This window comes from Dendrobium catenatum, unplaced genomic scaffold, assembly GCF_001605985.2.
Source record: "Dendrobium catenatum unplaced genomic scaffold, ASM160598v2 fragScaff_scaffold_1347, whole genome shotgun sequence".
Classification (NCBI taxonomy): Eukaryota; Viridiplantae; Streptophyta; class Magnoliopsida; order Asparagales; family Orchidaceae; genus Dendrobium; species Dendrobium catenatum.
In genome coordinates this window covers 782,780-807,745 of record NW_021319809.1, presented here as the reverse complement: position 1 = coordinate 807,745, position 24,966 = coordinate 782,780, and the positions used below count along the sequence as shown (strand labels likewise).

The 24,966-nt window shown below is 32.3% G+C and overlaps 1 protein-coding gene across 10 annotated transcripts; it reads right to left on the bottom strand.

The window, feature by feature from the left end:
* Positions 1-2,751: 2,751 nt before the first annotated feature.
* On the bottom strand, positions 2,752-21,569 carry LOC110108024. Of its 10 annotated transcripts, none has more exons than XR_003702456.1 (7): positions 21,446-21,569; positions 21,075-21,264; positions 18,715-18,805; positions 7,722-7,789; positions 6,887-7,027; positions 6,571-6,752; positions 2,752-3,059 (listed from the first exon to the last, which is right to left on the bottom strand). XR_003702456.1 is itself a non-coding variant. In XM_028699609.1 (7 exons), the coding sequence occupies exons 3-6, from the start codon at positions 18,795-18,797 to the stop codon at positions 6,581-6,583; spliced, it is 414 nt and encodes a 137-aa protein (XP_028555442.1). In that variant the 5' UTR covers positions 18,798-18,805; positions 21,075-21,264; positions 21,446-21,569; the 3' UTR covers positions 2,752-3,059; positions 6,571-6,580. The 10 variants fall into 10 exon arrangements, 5 of the variants coding, with proteins under 5 accessions (XP_028555442.1, XP_028555443.1, XP_020694173.1 ...); XR_003702458.1 differs by having other exon boundaries at positions 2,752-3,036; XR_003702457.1 differs by having other exon boundaries at positions 6,661-6,752.
* Between the last annotated feature and the right edge of the window lie 3,397 nt (positions 21,570-24,966).

Genomic DNA, 24,966 nt, shown 5'->3' with positions numbered 1-24,966 from the left:
AACATGATGTAAGCTAAAATCATATATTTGAAAAACTTTTTAGCTGTTTAGTTTCTATGGTAGATGATAGTCATTAAAGTTTTTTTTTCATAAAAATTACTTTTAACTTTTTTTTTTCATTTTGTTATATAATACATCAAAAATACTTAAGCTATCAAATTTAGGTATCATCTTCACGAATAATATTGAATAAAGAGTATTAACATCATACTCATTAAAATTTATAATATATATTCAAATTTATTTTATTAATTCTACGATATTTATATTCTATATATTCTACATTGTTCAAACTTTTATGTTTTTAAGGGTCTTTCACCAATTTCAACTATATAACATTTGAAGAAAAAAATATTAAAAAAACAGCTTGCTATACCTGCATCATATATATATACTGCGGATAAATAAGGAAGTGACGCAAAAATGTTTGAGATCCATCATATGGAAGGGTCGAATATATTGAATCATTTTGCTTGTCAAATATTTCAATTTAAAATAATATGCAATAACAACAAAAATAAATTATTAAATAAAAAAAAAAACCGAGAAATACCAAACTTAATGATCAATATTCAGTTGATCAACACCTTCAACAACATTTTGTTGATTAGAACCTCACTTCTATCAAAATAAGAAAACTTGGTATTTCTTTTGAGTTTTGAATATAAAGTATATCTATAAGAATCAGATATTTAAATTGATGTTAAGAATCACATTTTCATCAGTTCTAAGTTTAAAGTAAAATCATATCATGGTATATTGCAATGAAAAAAGAGATAAATTCAATGGTTAGATATTAAATTTGGGATTTTGTTTAATTACCTCTTTCTTCTTTTTTTTCTTTTTTTGAATTACCTCAAGTAACAAAAGCTATTGGGAATAAAGAGGTCTTCAAAACTAAAAGAGAATTTTCAAATAACATTAAATGACATCAAGCAAGACTTATTGCTAAGCGAATCACTCATCAAGTGGAGATTGATTATAATAATATATTCTCTCCAACCTCTAAGAAGAGGACTCTTTAAAGCCATGGCATGCACAGGTCATTTTGTTTATGAAGTTACATCAGATAAATGTGAAAACAATCTTTTTGAATGGAGATTTAGATGAAGAGAGACTTTATATGAAACAACCAAAAGTATTCATCCAATGTGAAAATAATTAACTTGTTTAGAAATTTAAGAGATCTATGTAAAAGGACGACCTTCTGATGACCATGTTAGGAGAGTAGATGTATTAAATTTGACCTATGTTAATAAAGGCAGAGGTAAACCTAAAAAGACTTGGTTTGAAAATATTAGAAATGACCTTTTCTTTATTTGATTTAAATGAAAATTTGACTCTTAACAGGACACAATGGAGAAAAATGATTCATGTAGCCGACCCTATGTAGTGGGATAAAGACTTGATGTTGTCGTGTTGTTGTTGTATGTATAAGATAAACCAACTCTCCCACCAATAGTATTTAAAGTTTCGTAACGTTACATTTCATTTTGTTTCATGGAGTTTCTGATGGATCAATGCATAATTGCATATACTATAAGATTAGTGGCATTTTTTTTTTTTTAAGTGCAATACAGGGTTTGTAATATGCCTTAAACAATTTCATATACTATTTGGCTAATAAGTTCTATTTCAAAGCTTATAGTTATTGATTATATCTCTAGGTTGTATAGGTTATATTGTGTTAATTTTGTTATAGTGTTTATGGCTACGAACAATAAAAGAAATCAAAGTAAATATATTGACATAAACCATTTCGCAATTAGAGAAAACATTAAAGCAAAGAAGGTGAAAATTAAATATATCAACACTATGTTGATTGCAGATCACTTGACTGTATAAGCATTGTTTTCTACAAGAAACAAGCATTGTCATATAAAAAAACATGTGCAACAAATGAGATTAAATTTTACTTCATATATGTGCAATTAAGAGGCCCTTTATTTTAATATAATATTTAATATTTAAAACTCCAATTGTATAAAATTGTATTTTTTTCATTGTATGCATAACATTTAGAGAACAACAATATAATGATTTATTTTATAAATAGAGATCCTGAAAGAACAAAAAGTAGTCCATACATAAAGATATATGCCACATGATGCTCACATAGAATGGAACATTACAAGCTAATACATGGAAGATAATACTCGATTTTAGAAGACTTAACACTAATTCATTTTTTTTTCTCCTATCCCTACTTTCAGTTTTAAGAAAGACAATATATTCATATCATAATAAGTATGAATGAAATCAAGATTAATGAGCTATGTGGGAGATTATATTTCATTTGGATAAATTATTATATTTCATTAGTAGAAAAAGGAAAGCAATTATACATTCAAAACTATTTGTCATATCTATAAACATTTTCTTAATAAGAAAAGAAGATAAATGAGGAAAAAAAATAGTTCTAGAAGATACAAAGAGTTCTTCATTTAGGCTCTTTGATCTAACAAGTAACAAGTTAAGCTTGTGTGATTTCATCATATATATATTATTTGGGTAGACTAACAAATCTCTTAGCATTCATCTGATAAAATTCTGAGAAAATGCTCCTTTTATCAAAACATTAGACCAAAAAAAAAATTAAAAGTAACCAAAAATACATGATGTCATTAATTAGTTAAGATAAATAATGACAAAAAGGTACATGTTACATGAATTTTTGCTTAAAAACCATATAGACAAACTCTTTTTCGTGGGGAGAAACTGAAGCAACATCACATTTGAAAGTCAATAGGTCACTTAGCTTTTCAAGTGTCATTTGTTATAGGTCACTTCGCTAAGAAGTGATCTTAGAGTTTCAATCAATCAAGCATGATGATCAACAACAAACCAGTAAATCAAATTGAAATAACATGTATTTAATATTTATTAGCTGTACCTCTCAAACCGAATGTGCTTGTTGTGTTTTGGTATCTTGAAGGAAGTTAAATACACAATCTGAAGAATGTTCATCAATAGCATGCTTTATTATATCAATTGCATTGTGCTTAAGGCTTTCAAGTTCATCAAGAAGAACTTTTGCTGAAATGAAAAGAAAGAGAAAGCTGTAATTCAACATCCAATTATAGAGTTATCAGAGCAGGAGATGGAATGAATACTAGGTAAAATGAAATTCCAAACTCAATTCATGCATTAAGTAGGAAAGTGCACTTAACACCTTATAGAGATGACAAAAATAGATAGTTGTAGATGTAGAGACTGCATGAATATAGGAAAATATTTATTCATTGAAAATATTTATTCAATGGAGTATTCCAAACCAAAACCTTATTCCATGATCAACACCAACTATAAGTTTGCTCAATAATAGAGGAAATCAACAAAAACGATTTGAACTACAACATGCATTGTTGATTTCTTGATCTAATGACACTTGATAGGGAGTGTGCCGGAAGGGACAAAATTAAAACAATATTTTGTAATTTGATCAAATAGATAAAGTACAGAGGTTAGAAACAATCATAAGTACATCTACATTAATGAAATTTCTCAACTATCAATCTGAGCAATTTAAAAGGCTCTCAATGACCTCAATAATTTAAAGAGGGATATACTCCTCTTTGGTGAGGCTATGAAATCAGGTGCATCTCTACGAGGAATTGGTTATATTAAAGCTACATCATGGCAACATGGGGCTAAGCCTATGCTCCATTGAAGGCCACTTGAGGGAAGATTGGCAAAAGTAAGTGACACATTTGGGTAATATTTGGACTTGTCTTGCATGTGCCATGTTTGCCCCATCAATCAAGAAATATATATCCTCTAATTGGTCAATAATCCCATCAAGCACCTCAAATGTTTGGTATTTAGCAAAGATATGTGATTGTATATGTGGCCTTATTTAATTTGAACTTATTAAAATAATTTCAAGGTAGTTATTTGCTTGTATATAGTTTCCCTTAGCACATAATTCAACTAATGAAATCAAGTGAAATTGTTCCAAAACAATTCCTACATTGGGGGATCCTTGGGACTATTTCTTCAAAATGAGGAACCTTTGAGTAATCCTTTGGAATTATTTCTTCCAACTAATGAGCCTATGAGAGAACCTATGAAACTATGAATTTAATGTGTGAAATTTGGATTTCATTGTAGGAAGAAGTGGTTGGATGGGACACCAAGAACCATGATTGTGATAGTTAAATGTAATATGATAACAATCATGATGATGAGGAGAGATTTGATCGACATAACCATAATCATAAGACGTCAAAAACGATGAAAAATAAATTTGTGAGGGTAAAGTAAAAGAAAGAGAGAATCATAAGTTATTGTAGAATACCCAAACAACATATAGAGGCAATAAAGTGATGAGATACATCATAATAAGATTAAGGAGTGTTTAATGAATGACGGTGAAGAACATAACCACCAAAGGCATGATAATCTTCTCTATAATAGTATTGTAGAGAAAAGTGCCCCTTGGGGTCACATGAACATACTCCCTTTGCCTCCAAATAGCCAAAATACTGTAGATAAATAGTCAAAATATAATAGTAAATCCAAAAGGCAAAAGTGTCCCTTGGGATCACATGCACATACTCCATCAAGTGAGGGTAAAATCAAAAAAGATACAATAATAAATCAAATATAAATAATAGCTCAAAAATAAAGTGATGTAATCATGGCCATAGATGGAGCCTCTTCTCTAGTAAACTCTTCACTGTCGGATATCCTCATTAAGAGGAGTCGAAGGAGATTAATAATTTATGACATAAACTATGGTATTTAGGTAAGAGTGGTGCTAGACATGGTGTATGTGTGATTATATATAAAAGTTTGAAGGATAATGTTGTAAAATTAATAGAATTGGAAAAAAAATAAAGCAAAATGTTATTCTAAGATTAGATGGAGCATTTAAAGAACACTAACAAAAATATTTTTTAGAGTAAGATTCAATATTTTAAGAATTTGCTTGTGTATATGGAAGCTAATGTTATGTGGGAAAAGTAACTAGTGATATTAAGAATGTTACAAGGGATATACTTGGAGTATCTAAAGGAAAAGCTCATCATAGTAAAAATAGTTAGTGGTGGAATCAAAATGTATTAAAAAATATCAAAAAATAAGAAAATTTATTATAAAATTGATTTAAATATAAAAACTCTAAAAATTAGGAAAAATATAAAGAGGCCCATAAGGAGTCTAAGAAAGCAATTTACGATGCAAAGAATTTATGATGATTTATGTAATAGATTAGATATTAAGGATGGTGAAAGAGATATATATAAGTTAGTCAAATAAAGAGATATGAGAAGTAAGGATTTGGTTCAAATGAAGTGTATTAAGGATGAAGATAAAAAAGTTTTTTTATTAAAAGAATATATTCAACAAAAGTTGACAAAATATTCTAATAAGATTTTCAATGAAGATTGTGAGAAAATGATTAATTGTAGATATCTTAGCACCCTAAATGAAAATAGAGATTTTAATTTTTATAGGTGTATTAGTAAAACCGAAGTTAGAGAGGCTTTAAACAAAAAATAAAGTGTAGTAAAGTTGTTGGACATGATGATATTCCAAGCCACTATTAGGTAAGCTGAGCATGGAAAAAATATAAAGATTACAATAGATTTATAACAAAAATAGGTTAAAGAATGATTATATTATATGGTAATGAGAGAAACATCACTAAAAATAAGGAATGAAAAAAAAAACTAGTTGGTTTGAACAACTACAAGAAATGATAGAAAATGTAATAATAAGATGGTTAACAAAATAAGACAAAGCATTAGCAAGAACAAATTAGTAGATCAAAAGTAAAATTGATAGGAAAAGCATAAGAAAATTTGCACAGATTAATTTAACACAAGATGTAGTGCTCAGCAAAAAATAATGGAAAATGAGGATCCATAAAACAAACAAAAAATAGTGGGAATAATAAAAGAGAAAACAATCATGAAAATGATAGAAATATCTTTAATGAAATAACACATTAAAGACTTTTGTGTCATCTGAGCTTGTCAAACAGCTACAATGATGCTTGCGGAGTTTTAATATGAACAACTTTTGTTTGATTAACAGTAAACTGTATCTATAATGACAGTACTTTTTATTCCTATTTCTTTGTAGTAATTCTTTTTACTTAAAAAGTCTTGGAGATCCTTCTTATTAAATAGAAATAAAAAACAATTACATAGTTACGAGACCATGAAAAGAAAGCAAATAGGCTGCTATAACAAAAAAGGGAACAAGCAAGATCATAACAATTGATAATGCTAAAACACTGCCTAGGAGATTATTATCATGCCTCTTCTTGATATTATCTAGTCTTTTTACTGTGACTAAAATTTCACAAAAGTAAGATTGGGGTACCATGTTATACAGGAAAACTTTTCCTCCCAAATTTTGTTGAAAAATATTTATTATTCCTCTCTTGGCATATGTTCCATATAGTTGACAGCAAGAAAATATCCCTAATTTCTTTTACTTCTTTCGTGACATATAAATCTCTCCATAAACAAAAATACAAAATATCACATCAACAAAAAATATTGAATTACTTTTACCAAAAACATTGCATCATAAAGTTGATAAATTAAGTATGAAGTTTACCAGGTTACAGCTAAATGTCAGTTAAAAAGCAGAAAGTGATAAACCATTGAATGAGCTTCTGAATGTCATAGACAACTTGAGAGAGGTCACCTTTGATTAAATAGTCTTCAAGCCTTAGTTTGCAAGAATTCACTTTGATAACATGTCCAAGAAAAATATGAGATGAAACAAATTAGAACGCTCTGCATTGAAATCAAAAGAAATATAATAAATAACAATATGGCTATTGGTCCAGCTGCAGTCCCTTACATGATTTTCTCTTTATGACAGTCCTATCAATTTTTAGTTAATATAATCTGATGAAACAGTTGCTTACATTTACTAACATTTTTAACAACATTTTCATGTTTGTTAAAACCAGCTTCAACATATTCCGCCAGTTCGTCAGTGTAATTAGAATTGATAACTTCATCAACCACACTTGATGTTTTGTAAAGTGGAGGCCTCCTGCATATCTCTATTCAAATAAACAATAATGAGACAAGCTTTCAAAGATTATTTGTATAATCGTGACAGTAAGATAATCAATGTTATCTTGCACAGTTGAAAGTAATGCACCATGAAAAAACAGCACAAAAATAAAGGAACCTTGATTGAAGGTATCTTCAATTTTACAACAATAATATATAATGAAGTGCTAGGCCTTGTGAAAACAAAAAGCCATCCATCAATAAACAAAAACTTAAGATGAGGAAAAAACATTAAATTTCATTTGCTACGAAAAGTCATTAATTTAAATAAGTTCCACATGTGCTTTGTAACATATAGGTGTATATAAAAGAAATGAATCATCAATTGATATGCATGAGCAAATATTTCACAACATTAGTAAATTAATCATTAGTTTGATGCTTCACAACCAAGCTCTTTTGTAGATTTATGAAAATTTTGAATTTTCAAAATATGTATGTGCCCCAAGCAACTTCGAGGAGAGAGAAAGATTGCACTTAATATTCCCAATTAGAGTCCTTATAAGTTCATATGCTTCTATACATAAAAATGTATATCCTAAATCATCAATGCTTATAAAAATTTTGAACAACAAAGAGCATCTGATTCCATTATAAGCACATTCAACATATTTTTAGTATTCCTTGACCTACACGTTTACAAAATCGCACAAAGAAAACTTATAATGATCCAATACTCACCTTGTTCTCGATAGAATCCTCTAAGGAACCCTTCCCCTGCATCAGCAAGCTCTTCAAACTTTGCACATCTAGAAAGCAAAAATAATTAGAAATCATTTAGCAAAGAAGGACATAGAAGTATATACAAGTTTTTTTTTTTTTGTTTCCCTCTCTCAAAAATGGATGCAAAATCAACCATGGACAACTAATTGCAAGGAATATTAATTGCTTCCATCACTTGCACAAGTTATACTAGCAACACATTTTATTTTATGAGCAAGTAATTACAATTGTGAAAATTGAAACAAAGAAAGCACGGTATGCACAAGCGTGTTCTTCTTTCTGCAAATCAACCAATGGATTAAAGTAATTTGAATGTGCATATACACTCATGGATTCCTTCATGCATTAAAATTTCTTTCATGGATAAATTTAAATTTGGATGTCAATTTGTTTGCATGCATATGGAAATTTTTGCGTTTGTAAGCTTTTGTGTCAGTCAATCTTTGTTCATGGTTTAGTCTTTCTGCACAGGTTCATGCACCCCTAGTGTGTGCACTGTTGTATTGTACTTTTGCTCCAATAGTCTATGTTCCTGAATTTCTTCATATATACAACAGTCATAGGTATATTCCTAAATACGTATGTATCTATATCCATGTTCTGAGACATTAATGCATGCAAAACTTACACATTTGCATGCTCATTTGCAAACATAGATGTTCTCGTTCTTATTCTCTTGTATAAATATGTGAAGGCAAAAGAAACATCTATTTTACCGATAAAAAGATCTGAAAACTTATTACGGGGACATCCTGACCCTTCATCTTGCCAAGAAAACAAGACGGCCCTTCATCATGAATGATCATGCCAATTTAGTGTATCTTTGCATATTCTGCCAGTAAGAAAGGAAACTAAAGGAAAGGTTAGGCTCTCAAGCTATTCAAGATTTTACCTGAGGTACAACACTCACACGAGTGATGAAGTTTTTGGGGAGGGAGTACATGACGAAAGGAAGAATTGAGGTAATTTCATAGGCTAATAAATGAGGATCTATATGTTCCTATTACAATCTCTCTCCTATTCTCCTCATCGTTATGATTACAGCTTAGCTAGTGGCAAGAAAACTTTCTTAAAGCACAACATCATAACTAGAAAATGATAAGTACAACAATGACAATTAAGAAGAATTATATGCGGGAAAAAATATAAAGACATGATAAATATGACATGACCAATAATGAAAATTCTTTGAATCATGAAAACTACAAAAAAGCACTCATTTGGAACATCTTGTTTGAAGCAATGAGAATCAAGGGAGTAACAATAACAACAACAAGACTTTATCCCACAATGTGGGGTCGGCTAAATGAATCTTTTTTTTTTTTTCATTGTGTCTTGTTAAGAGTCAAATTCGTTCTTACCTAAATCTAATAAAGAAATGTCATTTCTAATATTTTCTAACCAAGTCTTTTCAGGTCTACCTCTACCTTTCATAACATAAGTCAAATCTAATACATCTACTTTCCTAACCAGATCATCTAAAGGCCACCATTTTATGTGACCAAACTAACTAAGACGACTCTCTCTAATCTTATCTTCCATTGGAGATACTCCAACCTTCTCACATATATGCTCATTCTGTATCATGTCTCTAAGAATAAAGCCACTTATCCACCTGAGCATCCTCATCTCTGCAACACTTAACTTAATGTTATGATTCTCTTTTAATGGCCAACATTATGCACCAAAAAGCATTGCAGGTCTCACTACCATCATAATCAAGGGAGTAACAATAGATTTTTTCTATTCCACTCCCATCTAATAAATAAATTTTGAAACCACCTATCCACCAAAGTATCAGCATCCTAAATGTGTTCATATGAATTATAAGACAACTAAGAATTGTGGTCATCAATGTCTTTAAAAATGGGAGGGTGCTAAGATGTTTTAAGATCAGGAAAATAAGAATCAATGATATTGCTTGTAGATGATATAGTGATCAACTCTGTGATACCAGCGAGGATGGAACACAATCTAATTCCAAAGGAGAGTTTATAATTACTTATATGTTTTAAGTGTAAATATGATTTGATGGAGGAGTAACAACCATAGTGGAAGAAGATTAGTTTCAAAAATTAGATTATATGTATCATGCATAATAGTTAAATTTTCTAATATCTTGATAGGCCTTAAAACATTTAGAGTTATTATGTTAAAAAAATTTGAAGATGAATATGATGGGATGCATTAAAATCCAGCATTTTGCCAGTATCCACGAGATGAGAAGCCAATCAACACTTATCCAATTCAATTAAAACTCTTAACCACAAAATTCCTAGAATGACCAAAAGTATTAGCATTCACTTATAAAGGTTTACCAAAAATATAGCACATGGAGAATATAATGAATTGATTGAAATAATGCAATGAATCTGAGGGAATGTAATCCAATATATGAGTGATGAGTGGCTCCTCAGAAGAATAAAAATGGGGAGAAAATATTAGCATGAAGAGGGTCGATGAGTCCAAAGCAATAGTCAAGAAACACTATAAAGCTAACAAGAGTTTGTTATTAAACTCCAAATTGGGGCAACTCAAAGAGAATTTATGAACAACAGAAAAAAGAAAATGGCCTGACATGCGTACATATCTCATCTTCAATGTAAATGAACGCAGGTTTGCCTTGATACGTGAATGATTGCCTTAAGTTGAAGTGAAGCTGAACCTTAATGAGAAAATAAAAGGAAGTGGTCAGATGAAGAGGAATGCAATCCAAAATCATTCAACTCAGCAATAACCTTCTTAAAGGAACAGGTAGGTTGAGCAACAACATGCATAATTTATGAAGGTCTAAAAGGAGCCTCCACGAATTAAGGAATCATCCAACCGACTAGATGTGACAAAGACCAACTTAGGGGTTCAACTAAAACCCTAATAGCAAGCAATTTGAGAGAAGAAAAAAAATGAGTTTGGATCTTAGTGAGGGCATGTCGATACATGCTACACAAAAAAGATGAGAATACAAGTGGCATAGATTATGAATGAAGAAGAGTGACACGGTCATCTAAAGGGTGGAGAAGTAATTCTCAAAAAAGAAAAGTGAGAAGGTTGAAACCTTACATAGAGAAGGCATCAAACAATTGTCTTAAGAATGACAAGAAGTTATTGCAAGCCTTAAACATAAGCGTAAGGCAAGAGGGGTGATGAGGACATCAAAGATCTACGGCTATGATCGTGTCTATTTATTTTGATCTATTTTATGTATTTGATTTGTTATTGTTCTTTTCCCTTTCTACCCTCACTTGAGGGCATTGTCTTATGTATGCCCTAGGGGCAATAGTGTCTTTGTTATTTCCCTTCATGTATTTGGCTATTTAAAGCCTCCCTCATCTTCTTGGAGAGTTAATGAATGAATATTATGAAAAATTTCTTACACTTGTGTGCTTTGAGAGAGTTTGAGAGTTTTTGGAGTGAGCTTTGGAGAAATCCCTAGGGAGGGAAAATGAATCACCAACCAACCTTGGAGACGGCCGGGTTCGTGGTTTGTTTTATCGTTCTTGCCTTTCAATTTCTCTTCCTCCTAGTCATCGGATCTCCTAGTCCCCCCACCTTGCCACCGCCCAACGGCTTCCACCACCACCACCTCAAGCCACCATCGTCCTTCCCCCACTACACCCGCCGGCCTTAACCACTCTTCCTTTCTCGGCCAAAATCCCACCGCCACCATAAACCTACCGGCAACCCACCACCCAAGCCCTCACACCCACCGACCCTACTTGCCCTTCCTTTTCCTTCAAATCTCCTCTAAGGAAAGGATTGAAGACTTGCCTAATTTAGATCATCTTAAATTTGGAAAGATTTCAATTTTCAAATTCAAATAAATTTGAATTTGAATTCTTTCTTGAAATAAGATTAATCTAATTTGGACAATTTTCAAATCTCTTTAAATCTGAATTTAATTGGAGATTCTCTTTAATTCTCTTCCCTTAATTAATATCCTATGTTTGGAAAGAGATTTAAAGCTCAATCAATTTTCCCTCATACATGGCCGGCCCCCTTCTATCTAATTAATTCAATCAATTAATTAGATACTTGCATATAATCCTCTTTCCTAAATAAAAATGCCTAAGTTTGAAAAGTCACTAATTAGTAATCAATCAAAATCTGAGATTGATTATTTAATTGGTTAATTTCATCCTCTTTCCTAATTAAAGATGCCTAAGTTTGGAAAGTCACTAATTAGTAATCAATCAAAATCTAAGATTGATTATTTAATTGGTTAATTCCCCCCCCCCACAGGAATTGCATCTAGACACCCCATCCCCCCTCTCTCTCCTATCTAATTAATGCCCCAATTAAGCCTCCAATCCCTTGATTTGTTTCCAAATTAGAAACCAAATTCTTGGAAACTTTCAATCCCTTCTCCCTCCAATTTAATTTGGGGATCTAAGTAACTTGCCACCTAAGCAAGCAAATCCAGCCCAAGGATATTCCTGCTGCTGTTCACGAATTCCCCCCTACAATTTTCCTTAATTCACTGCAAGAATCCAACCCTAAACTTTTGGACAGCACATCTCTATGTCCAAAAAATTCTGGACAGCAAGTTACTCAATCCTGGAATGCTGGACAGCAACTATAATAGCATGGACAGCAGTGTGTATGGCTTGGAATCCTTGGGCAGATCACAGGACTTGCCCATAAATCTGAATAGTATCTTGGAGGGGAAAATTTCAGACTTCCCGGTCTTTAGGTGCAGTGAATTAAGGAAAATTGTAGGGGGGAATTCGTGAACAACAGCAAGAATATCCTTGGGTTGGATTTGCTTGCTTAGGTAGTAAGTTACTTAGATCCCCAAATTAAATTGGAGGGAGAAGGGATTGAAAGTTTCCAAGAATTCGGTTTCCAATTTGGAAACAAATCAAGGGGATTAGAGACTTAATTGGGGCATTAATTAGATAGGAGAGAGGGGAGGATGGGGTGTCTAAATGCAATGTATGTGGGGGGGAATTAACCAATTAAATAATCAATCTCAGATTTTGATTGATTACTAATTAATGGCTTTTCAAACTTAGGCATATTTAATTAGGAAAGAGGATTATGGGTAAGTATCTAATTAATTGATTGAATTAATTAGATAGAAGGGGGTTGGCCATGCATGAGGGAAAATTGATTGAGCTTTAAATCTATTTCCAAACATAGGATATTAATTAAGGGAAGAGAATTAAAGGGAATCTCCAATTAAATTCAGATTTAAAGAGATTTAAAAAGTGTCCAAATTAGATTAATCTTATTTCAAGAAAAAATTCAAATTCAAATTTATTTCAATTTGAAAATTGAAATCTTTCCAAATTTAAGATGATCTAAATTAGGCAAGTCTTCAATCCTTTCCTTAGAAGAGGTTTGAAGGAAAAGGAGGGGCAAGTAGGGCCGGCGGGTGAGGGCTTGGGTGGTGGGTTGCCGGTAGGGTCATGGTGGCGGTGGGATTTTGGCCGAGAAAGGAAGAGGGGTTAAGGCCGACGAGTGTAGTGGGGGAAGGACGATGGTGGCTTGAGGTGTGGTGGTGGAAGCGGTTGGCCAGTGGAAAGGTGGGGGATTAGGAGATCCGATGACTAGGATGAAGAGAAATTGAAAGGCAAGAACGATAAAACAAACCACAAACCCGGCCGTCTCCAAAGTTGATGGGTGATCCGTTTTCCCTCCCTAGGGATTTCTCCAAAGCTCTCTCCAAGAACTCTCAAACTCTCTCAAAGCACACAAGTATAAAAAATTTTTCATAATATTCATTCATTAACTCTCCAAGAAGAAGAGGGAGGCTTTAAATAGCCAAATACATGAAGGAAAATAACAAAGACACTATTGCCCCTATGGCATACATAAGACAAAGCCCTCTAGTGTGGGTAGAAAGGGAAAAGAACAATAATAAATCAAATACATAAAATAGATCAAAATAATTAGGCACGATCGTAGTTGTAGATCTCTGATGTCCTCATCATTCTCCCCGGGTGGAGAAAACTCGACTCCGTCGAGTGGGTGTCCTAAGAACTCTCGTGCATCTCGGTCGTTCCATTGTAGCTCCTCGCGCTCTGACCATGTATCCTCTGACTCTGATTTACCTCTCCACCTAATCAAATACCTTCTTCGACCATCCTCTTTTGCAGAAATAATATCATCACTTAAAATCATGCCAACCTTCTCCGCTATAGGTATTTTAGAAACATTTGGTAGTGGAGATAAGCTTGGGTTCTAATAAGGTGGAGTCACACGAGGCTCAAATTGAAGTGGATTTGGCGGGTTACACTCGAGATCCTCATAGGCAACCAGATCTTCTATGTTAAATGAGGGATTAATGTCAAATTCTGCAGGAAGATCCACCCCGTAAGCATTGTCGTTGATTCTCTTGATTATTTTGAATGGCCCCACACTTTTGGCATGTAACTTCTTAACAGTTCCTAGTGGGAACCGTTCCGGACGAATCTGCACCATCACTGAGTCACCAACCTCTAAGGTTTTAAATCTTTGTTTAAAATCAACAAGAAGCTTATAATTAATGTTGCTCTGCTCCATTTTGCATGCAGTTTCCTTATGTAAGTCATGCAAATGAGAATGCAAGAGACTCGGTGTGTATGATGATTGACATGATTGTGAAGTCACACAAAGTTTTAAAACGGAGGAAAATTTTTGGACGAAAATCGACACACACACATACTGCTCACAAACGCACATAAATATGAATAAAGATGGATCAGCACAAAATGAGAGGACATAAGATTTTCATGTTAAGGGAACGGGTGTAGGAGAAGCAATGAAGACGTCCTTAGCAAAAAGAATATTCCCATATGGAGTTTCAACTAGGTTCATAGATAGTCTCCTAGGGGCAGCAAGGTAATCTAGCAAAATTATCCAACTATGAGAGAGTTGGTCCTTAACAGGTAAGGACAAGAATATGTAGGACATAACAGAGGAATCATGAACATGATCAGACAATGGGTCCTGACTCACAACCATAATGGGATAGCCCAAGGAGTCACCAGCAGGTATGAGACTCAAAAGATGGGGTAGAGTGTCCAGAACAAATGTGGGCACAACAGTTAGAGAGGTGACATGAAAGTATGGGCTAATACTCTCTCTAACATTAAAGTTAGTACGAGGAATTGTGAGATAAGCCCGATCAAGATAGACACACTCTTTCAAATGTAAATCTAAAGGAGCAACTCCTACAATAGACTCCAATAAAACAAGAGGATGCTCATTTTCCAAATTAGACTCAGAATAATTCAGATTCAGATTACTATCTTCCGAATTCAATTTCAATATGCTCAAGGTCAGATCAGTTTCTTTCGGGAACAAATTAATATCATCTAAGCAGACCTTATCCAACGGGATATCCTTGATGAGATTAAGATCAAGATGAGCTAAAGTATCAATGTTCAAAGGTTCTAAATCTCCTACATTAGGGTTTAAGTTATGCAGGGAGTCTAATTCAATCACTTCATTTTCATCCTCAAAGAAGTCCTCGTCATCAATGATATCATTAGCATTCACAAAATGGAAGCACTCAGTTTCAGGTTCAAGGGACTTTTTCTTTGTAATGCATTTTTTGGTTGACACTACACTTGCAAGGTCAAAGATTGGGGAGGCCAAAGGTCGGGTAGCCTCATAATTCACATTAAATTGAAAGGTGGTAAAATCACTCATGATGTGAGGAAAATCGGGATCCACCATGCAGAGATGATGCGTGCTCAGACAAGGGGGACTGGGATGGCTAGGAGTCAACCCAAGTGGGGAGTCATGTGGGATTGATCCAACAGAAGACGAAGACCTACAGGGTGGGGCAGCAACCCTTATGCTACTAAGGGTTGGATGGTCTTGACCACAGTGATGTCCACGGTTTATCCCAACAAAAGAGGCAAGGTGGTTCCAGATGAAGATTACTAGGTGTTGGGGTAAGGGGAGGTGGAGGTGGAGAGGGAGATATTTTAAATTAAGTTATCATTTCATGTCTTTCCAATCAGAAATAGGGTATTCACCATGAGACTCTCTATGATCTTCTACCCTCATCCAAAATTGACGAGCATGACTATTTAGGCGAGCCTTTGCAATGCTCACCCGGTGGGACTCAGAAATATCACGTGATTCAAAATAATCTTCTAACTGTCTATCACATTCCTTAAAGTAGTAAGGATTCGATGAAGCATCAAAGGTGGGTAGTCGATTATGTGACTCGAAGTGAGATTGTTGAGACTTGGGCTCATGACTAGGACGATAAGCTGAGTGGGTAATCTTCCGACTAACATGATTGACCGAATGGGGCACATACCTAGAGTTAGGAGAGTCAACATGTTTCTCTTTCATGGTTTTAGTTATAGAGCCCACTAGGTTAACTAGGTCATCTAACTTCTTTTGAAGTTCTATCGGGTCCATGGGAAGCGCTAAGTGAAACCTAATGAAGATTAGATGTAAGGGACAACACATAGACACTAAGAAACTATCTTAACATTCACTAGATGTGTGCAAGAATGATGTGGACAGCAAGCATAACAGCAATTTAAACTAGGTTAAATGATGATATGCATACAACAATACATAAGAATGGTTAGGTAAGCTCCTAGGATGACTTTTAGCACAAGTAATGCATGCTAGCCATGCTCTAATACCAGATGATGCAGGAAAAAATAACAAAGATGATGTAGATAAGGATTTTGCACGCTTATTGAGTAAGAGCTAATTAATTAAAGCTTTATGATGATTCAAACAATGAAATAAAATCAAAGAGCGGTAAACACAAGCTTAGGCCAAGTTACTCGCGAAAAGTAAAAAACCACGTAATAATCAATTACTCTTGACGTTGCATACGAGATGGCTTTCAACAAGAAATCCATAATCTAACAATAAGAGTAGTGCTATGAAAGATCTCTCATACACTTCCTACTAAACACTAAGCTTTTAGCGGAGTGTTGCATGATTTATATGATTCAATTAAAGCCACAAGGATCAACGATGAAGGAATGAGAGAAGAAAAAAAATCCACCCTTTTCAAGATTAAACTTGAAACAAAGCTGTAAGGAAAAAATTCTGGAATCTGGACAGATGTTTGATGGCTGTTCTGTGTGGAGACAGCACTTAGGAACCTTCCGACCAGGTGGGACAGTAGTTGGTGGCTGCAGGAACTTTTGGACAGCACATCTCTATGTCCAGAAAACTCTGGACAGCAAGTTACTCAATCCTGGAATGCTGGACAATGTCCTGCATCAAGGGGCTTTAGCACCACCTACAAAAGCGTTGAGCATAATGGACCAACCAAGAGACAAGGGCATCATAAGCGATAGGTTGATGGGTGAAAAGGCCAGAAATGCTAGCGCCCCCACACAGAGGCAAAAATCAAGATGTTGGCCAACCACCGAATAGATTGCTTCTAGAATTGAAGGCCACAATAGGGTGGAGCTAATTTATCATGAGATGCCAATAGTTATAAAGTGATGCAGTACATCAATATGTTTTGACTATTTAGCTACTTTGGTTTAGAAATGTTGAATTTCTCATAGATTAATCACAATAAGTTAAATCATGAAACAATGCTTTCATCCTTAATTAGGATTTTCTTTCTTTCATATAAAAGGTCTTTTATATGTACTTCTATTATAATTTTTTAATATTTAAATTCTAATAAATTGAGTAAACAATTCTTGCAACATTAGCTTCAATTTTTTCATTATTTTTCTTAAAGCCTTCACATCCCAATGTATTGAGAACAAGAGCATTAACACCAACAGCTTGAGAATTCCCTGTTTGAGTATTATTATTCTATTTCTTTTGATCTTTCCTATAGAGTTTACTATTTCATTGAGTAACATATGACAAGTTAGCATCATATCAAAATGTCTATTGACTTTGCACTAATATTTTATCAATTTCTTATATATTTGTTCTTGATTACAGCAATTTCCAACAAATAATTCTTCTCCTACACTTTCTCTCTTCCCCGTATGCCCTACCTCTCTCTACATGTGGGTTCTTCCTCACATTTCAAAAAACAATTTAGTGATTCATGCAATTTTTTTAAGACTCCAACCTTCCTTCCCCATGTTCTATGGAGAAATAAATTCAAGATCCTCTCTTTACTATATAGAACAATTAAGTGAAAATATTTTTTTTGAAGCTAAGCCCATCACCCTCCTTTCTCTCTCCTAAACCACATCTCTTCATACCCTAAATCATTCATAAAATATTTCAGTAACTCCTTGAATAACTAAAATTTGAACTTAAATATTAAAATTTCATTCAAGTCCTTAATTAATTTCCAAAATTCCTTAACTGGGCAGTCAAATTCAATTCAAATTAAGGCCTCATATTCAAATGATCAAGTAACAGCATAAAGCCTCTCGTGATGTTCCACCCTTACGTAATGAGTCCATAATCCACCACACTAGTAGTAGGCATGTTGATTTCAATCCTCGCGGTAGGTATGTTGATTTAAATCCAATATCACTTTGAAGTAATTGACGTTTCGACTTTCAAGCAATCTTTAAAATTTGACTCATTCTCAGCCCTATTTTAAGAAAGCATGTTACTATGTTAGTAACTTTTCCTCTCTTTAGTATTGTGCATATATGACCCTTTCTTAATCATAATTATCATGCCAAGTACATCTTGTTTTCATTTGTCCCTTGTAAGAGCCAACTTGGAGATGTTTGTTCAAAACAAAAATATAGTTATCTAACAAGAAATAATCAATTTTACACATTTATACTTAAAAGATGAAAGCTTGAAAATAAATTATTTGTGTTAGTGTGAATTGCTAACTTGAGAGGGTTGTCTATTTCACAAAGGCCAATATCATAAATTGAGTTCTAGGTTCTAAGATCATTATTATACTATAATATGCTATAAATTATATCGTCAAAAACTAAAGGGCATGATGTAAAGGTGGAATGGGAAAATTATTCCATAAAACAAAGAAAGGAAAAAATAAATTTGCAAAATAATTCATAAAACTCAGGGAAAACAAAGATACCTTGCCATAAAGTCCACAAAAATTTGAAAAATAGTATCAACAGTCTTATCGATCAAATCTTCAAGCAAAACCTCATGATCCATTTAATTACCTGAAGAAGGATTAGATAGGTATGCACAATAAGGGTAGAATAAATTTATAATTCTTTTAAAGAAACATATAAATTTAAAATTATAACTCTAAGGTACAAACCAAGATGTAATTCATATGAGAACTATATTTTATATTCATCTGAAATGAATAGGATTCAAAGATTTTCCATACAAAAAATTTAGTAAAGAATGATGATAATGATGATTAAAGGACCAAAAAATGTGAGCAATCTAAAACCATATGTAAAAGTGAATAAAAAAACAAGTGAAAAGAAGAGGTGGTAAAAGGAGAGGTGGAGAGGAGGAGCTAATGGGCGAGCATGAGCAGTCAATGTACACAAAGAGCAAACTAAAGAACATTTCAAAAAGATAACCATTGAAATTAACAGAACTCTTAAAATTCAACACTTGAGCAAGCCAACGATGAAACATGATTTTCGTACAAAAGTCCAATGAAACAAAAAGGGACACACACACTGATAACAATGATATAACCTAACAAGCATTCAAACAAACAAATAAATATATATGTATACATATGTACATATATACACAGATGTACACACATATATACACATATATATATTTATATATATATAAACACACACACATGAAAAACTATATGTTGGGGCCTGGAACACAAAAACAAATCTTAGCCACCATTAAAATTATAAAGTCGACATCAATTAACAATGAAATTAGAATTTCAACCAATGCAAAGGTTTAAATGGTGTTTAAATGCAAATAATAAAAGCATAACCTACAAAATGTTTTACCTATGAACAAAAAAATCATAAATATGATAAAAATAGGAGCATATAGGTAAAAAAATAAAAAAAAAATCATGTACACATTCAACACTTACGAATTAAAGTTTGACTGGTGAAATTAATATAGTTGAGTCATAATTGATTACTATTTTTAATGAAAAAAAAAACATTTCACACGAGAATGTATTGTGACTTGTGATGCAAGGTATCTAAACTTGTAGGATTCAATAATGCAAATTCAATATGTGATGCACAAAATAAGCATACAACAATAACAATAAGAACAAGCATTTTTTCCACTACATAGGGTCGGCTACAATAATTTTTTTCCTCCATTGTGTCTTATTAAGAGTCGAATTCTCATTTAAATCTAATAAAAAAGTTCATTTATAATATTTCTTAACCAAATGCTTTTAGGTATACCTCTACCTTTCTTATCATAAGCCACATTTAAGACACCTACTCTCCTAACAAGATTATCAGAAGGCTGACGTTTTATGTGACCAAACTATCTAAGGTGACTCTAATCTTATATGTCATTGGAGCTACTCAAACCTGTTCATGTATATACTTATTTCTCATCCTAATTCCAAGTGTAAAGCCCCTCATTCATTTGAGCATCCGCTTCTTTGTAACACTTACCTTAATTTTATACTTCTCTTCTGATGGCCAACATTCTATGTCATAAGGCATTGCAGGCTTCACCACCATCTTATTAGATTTTTCTTTAAATTTGAGGGGTGCTTTTCTATCACACAACAAGGTTGATGCATTCATCCACTTCAACCATCCAACTTGAATTCTATTAATAATATCCCCATCTATATCACCATCAATTTGAACAATAGACTCGAGATATCTAAAATGAGCACTCTTTTTAATTACTTGATCACCCAATATCCCAATCCTCTCAGCATATCTATTACAAATAAAATTACACTCCATATATTCAATTTTAGATCCACTCAAATAAAAAACAATAGACTCTAAGTTTGACCTCCAAAATTTTAGTTTTTCATCAAGACCCTCTCTAGTCTTTCCAATAAGAAGAATATCATCAGCAAAAAACATACACTAAGGTACATCCTCCTGAAAATGACAAGTAAGAACATCCATGACTACAGCAAAAAAGATATGGGCTTAAAGTTGATCCTTGATGTAATCTAACTGAAATAAAAAATATTTAGTCAAAATACCTTGTGTTTAAACATAAGTAACGGCTCTTGTATGCATATCCTTGATGACTTGAATAAAAGCATTATTAACCCCTTTCAATGCTAGAACTCTTCAAAGCACTTTTCTTGAAACTTTATCATACGTTTTCTCTAAATTAATAAAAATCATATGTATATCCTCTTTACTCTATATATTTTTCCATCAAATATCTCAAATCTCAGATTAATTAAACCCTGGTGTTCGACAGATTTATGGAACTTGGACAAAGAAGCGTGCGAAAGGGAGAAACAAAGAAGCGCTCGAAAGGGAGAAAGATGGTTACCTTCGCAACGAGCAAGCCCCTTCGTTACTTCCGACCCAACAGGAAGAACGTCATCGAAGGTGGCGAGACTTCCGACCAAACAGAACGCGTTAACTCGTTCAAAACTCTGCCTCAACGAAGCAGAAGAAGTCGAACAGCCGGCGAAATCAAACATCGGAGAAGAGGAAAGGAAAACCTAGACAGGCCAAACCTACATACAAGAACACTTATTTTTCATCTGACAATAAGGAAAAAGCGTCAAAGGAGACAAATTTTTCATGTCAAAGGAGACAGGTTTTTCATTGAACATCCATAAATGAATTGCTTCGACAAATATTCAGAATTTAGGAACAGAATCATGATTGAGAAGGGAGGAAGAAGGAAGAGGTTACCTTCGCTAGCAAGCTTCCGTCGCAACTTCTAGACTTTGTTTTCGTCGAAGCCTTCGGGGGTAGAGGTAACGAGGGAGAAAGACAATGGTCCGACTGTTCATCGCTGCATCATCGAAGGTTTTATGAATTCGGATCGGTAAGTTTACATTTAAATAAATTTTAATAATTAGTACTAATTTTCCCAAAAAAAAAAATAGTACTAATTAGTAATTAGTTTAAAAAATTTAATATTTATGATTAAACTTGATAAAATGAAAATTATAATATCTAATTAGTTTTATAAATTATTAATTAATGATTAGTTGGGATATTATTTATACTAATTATAATATAATTATTGTAATTAGATTTGATAAAAAAAAAGTTATTAATTAAAATTATTAATATGCAATCAAATAATATATATATAAATTAATAATAAATATTTGTCAAAAATCAAAAAAAGAGAAAGCTTCACAATGGCATATCTAGGTTCCGATTCCGACCATCTTTTTTTCAACGTTAGTAATGTTATATTTTTTGTTATTTAAGTTTAAATGGTTATTGGTTATAACTAAGAACCCTATCTTCAAAAAATAAACAAGGTATGCACTTATTATAAAAGTTTTGAATATTATTCATACCTTAAAACCTAGGGGTCTCAATTCGAGTCGACGGGTCGGGTTCGGGTCGAACCCGACTTGACCCGAGCATAAACGGGTCAACCCGAATCCGACCCGTTTAGGCACCATATTATATGTTAAAATCATGTTCAAATTATGTTTTAATTTTGTTTGAACTAAGCCTAGATGATGTTCGGACCTTATTTGAACTATGTTTAAACCTTATTTAAATCAAATTTAAATCATGTTTAAACCTGTTTAAGCAAATGTTGAGCAAAGCTCAATTGTTTTTCAAACTTGACTTAACCTTAGTTTTAAAGATTAATATGATCTTTAATGTAGTTGAAATATTATAATTTTAAGTGCGAACAAGGTTCCAAACTACTATTACAAGTATGTATTTTGTTCATTTTTTTAATATAGATTTTATTTAATCTCCATCTGTTATAGCTCACAATTGATGGTGTGACTCTGCTCTGCACTTATCTTAAATAGGAGGGAGGTGACTCTACTCTGCACTTGTCTTGAAGATGTTGGAGGTAAAAGATTGGGAGTTAGAAGGTGCATCAATACATATGTATTTTGCATTCATAAGTGCATTCGTGCATCTAAAATTTTAAGCTAAACAATACTTTTATGTTTTCTTTTATACTCTTTTTCGGTATTATGAATTGAATTCCACGATGAGAAAAGAGGTTGACCTACTGAGTTATAACCTCACTTCATTGTTATATCATTTTAGGCAAAGGTAAAGATTTTATCAAGTAGGTCTAGTCTGATAGGAAGCCAGGCTTTGGCAGGTACTTATGATTTTTGTAGCCCAATTTATATTTACATTTTGTTGGAAGTATTAAAATTTGGACTTTTGTAAATGATTATTTTGGGAAGTAAATTTTTGGTTTACGCACTTTACATTTGTTTTTTATATTCTTGATGATTAGTTTGCTCTATTGTGCTTCAAATTGTGTATGATTAACTTAAAACTATAAGAAAGTAAGGTTAAATTCCTCTTTAGGTATTGAGGCATTATGTATATTGGTGTCATTAAGGAAGTTAAATATACTATCTAAAAAATGTTCATTTATAGCAAATGTGATGCCCCGAATTATAATTTGGAATAATTATTTTTTTATCTTTTAATAAATAACAATCAGAGATACATAATTTCTTTTATCAATATAAATATTAGTAAAAATAAAAATGTCGATCAAAACATCAATATATACATCTATATTTATTTCTCAAACATATACGTAGTAGGATCTATACAATCATATTAAAACTATTCGACCATGAGCAAAAAAGAATAACTAAAATAAAGCGGAATAGAACCTAAGAAATCCTGATTAATCTCACACTCCTACTATCTTGCCATGATCTTAAATCATTTAACCACATATAATGAGCTCAATGGCACAACAAGGAATTAAATCCTACAATTGAACTTAAAGCACAACAAATAAGTAATATGCATGCCTACAGTCAAATCATAGTAGTAACATTTAGATGATCTTAATTTTTTGTATAAACAGTAAAACTCATGGCAATATCAGTAGAATCTGTAAACAGTAAAATAGTACAGTATAGAATCTTAGTAAAGCAGTACGGTCTGTAAACCAATAAATCAGAATGGGTGTCGAATCGATAAAGCAGTCATCATATCAGTATTATCAATCAACAAAAAAATTATATAAAGTTGTAAAATTAAAGCATTGGTAAAAGTTTGTCAAAATTATATCAATATAGTAAAACCTTATAATAATGTACACATGATATCTAAATATTATATATTAGTATCAAATTAATATCTTAATTGCATGCTCAGTATATCACATACTCAATATGTCACACATTCATTATTAGTATAATGAATGAATAACAGTAATAGTAATAGTGAATCAATAGCAGTATACGTAACAATTTAATAATAGTATCGATGTCTGTATCGCACTAGTAAATTTTGTGGTCGTATAAGTAAAATAATGTAATAATAACAAATCCGTACAATGATAGTAAATTTAAAAAATATATATTAGTAAAGATGTACAATAATAATGAATCTGTAATATGCATTTCAATAGTCACATTAAATAAGTAAGAAGCTCTAGCTATCATGATGTTTTTTTAATAATCAATCATTACTAGTCAATACTCGTTGGCTCAATAAACAATCATCATTATTTGTCCATCAGCATAACAATAACTATTTATAACTGTCAATCATTATATCATATGAATCAGTAGAAGATAACATCCAACCACAATATTTAAAGAAAAACGTGTCAGCCCACAGTCATATATAAATCAATCAATCTCCAACAAATTAAATAGGTTAATTAGTCATTACTTATCTTTTACACAAACACACATTATTATCACGCTACTATAATAGTAATAGAGACATATCTATATTCATTACTAATATATTATAGTATATATAACATAATTATGCTTAATTCATAAAGTGTCAAAATGTCCTAACAGCAGACAACAAAAAAATCCTATTGAGCATAAATTCATAATATCAAAAATTAACCAAATTATCAAATATTATATATAATAATATTATGAATCTTTAATAGAACTAAAATACTATTTTAGCAGCAAAATAAATTTTAGAATATGTAGAAATCACAGGTTTTTCAAAACCACCCAACAAAAAATCTCAAATAAATATTCAAAACGTTTATAATATCAATATCTATAATATATTAAAAGTTATGTTTTATTAATACAAAATTATTCTCATTTTCCTGTAACAAAAATATAAATTTGATCAAAACAATATCAAATGCACAAAATCCTTAAAAAATAAAAAAGGGCAATGATTGTTTACAACGAGACGAATAAATTTTTTAATTGGATCAACTACCGAAAAATGTTTTACAGCCTCCAAATCCCAAATTCTATTTTCTCTCT

Coding starts and splice junctions, on each gene's coding strand:
- LOC110108024 (XM_020838509.2), bottom strand. CDS start 18,797: ATGGATCATGAGGTTTTGCTTGAAGATTTGATCGATAAGACTGTTGAT. Junction 6,703..6,886: donor TGTTAAAAATGTTAGTAAAT/GTAAGCAACTGT, acceptor ATGTTATCAAAG/TGAATTCTTGCAAACTAAGG. Junction 3,037..6,660: donor TGAAGACTATTTAATCAAAG/GTGACCTCTCTC, acceptor TTTTCATTTCAG/CAAAAGTTCTTCTTGATGAA.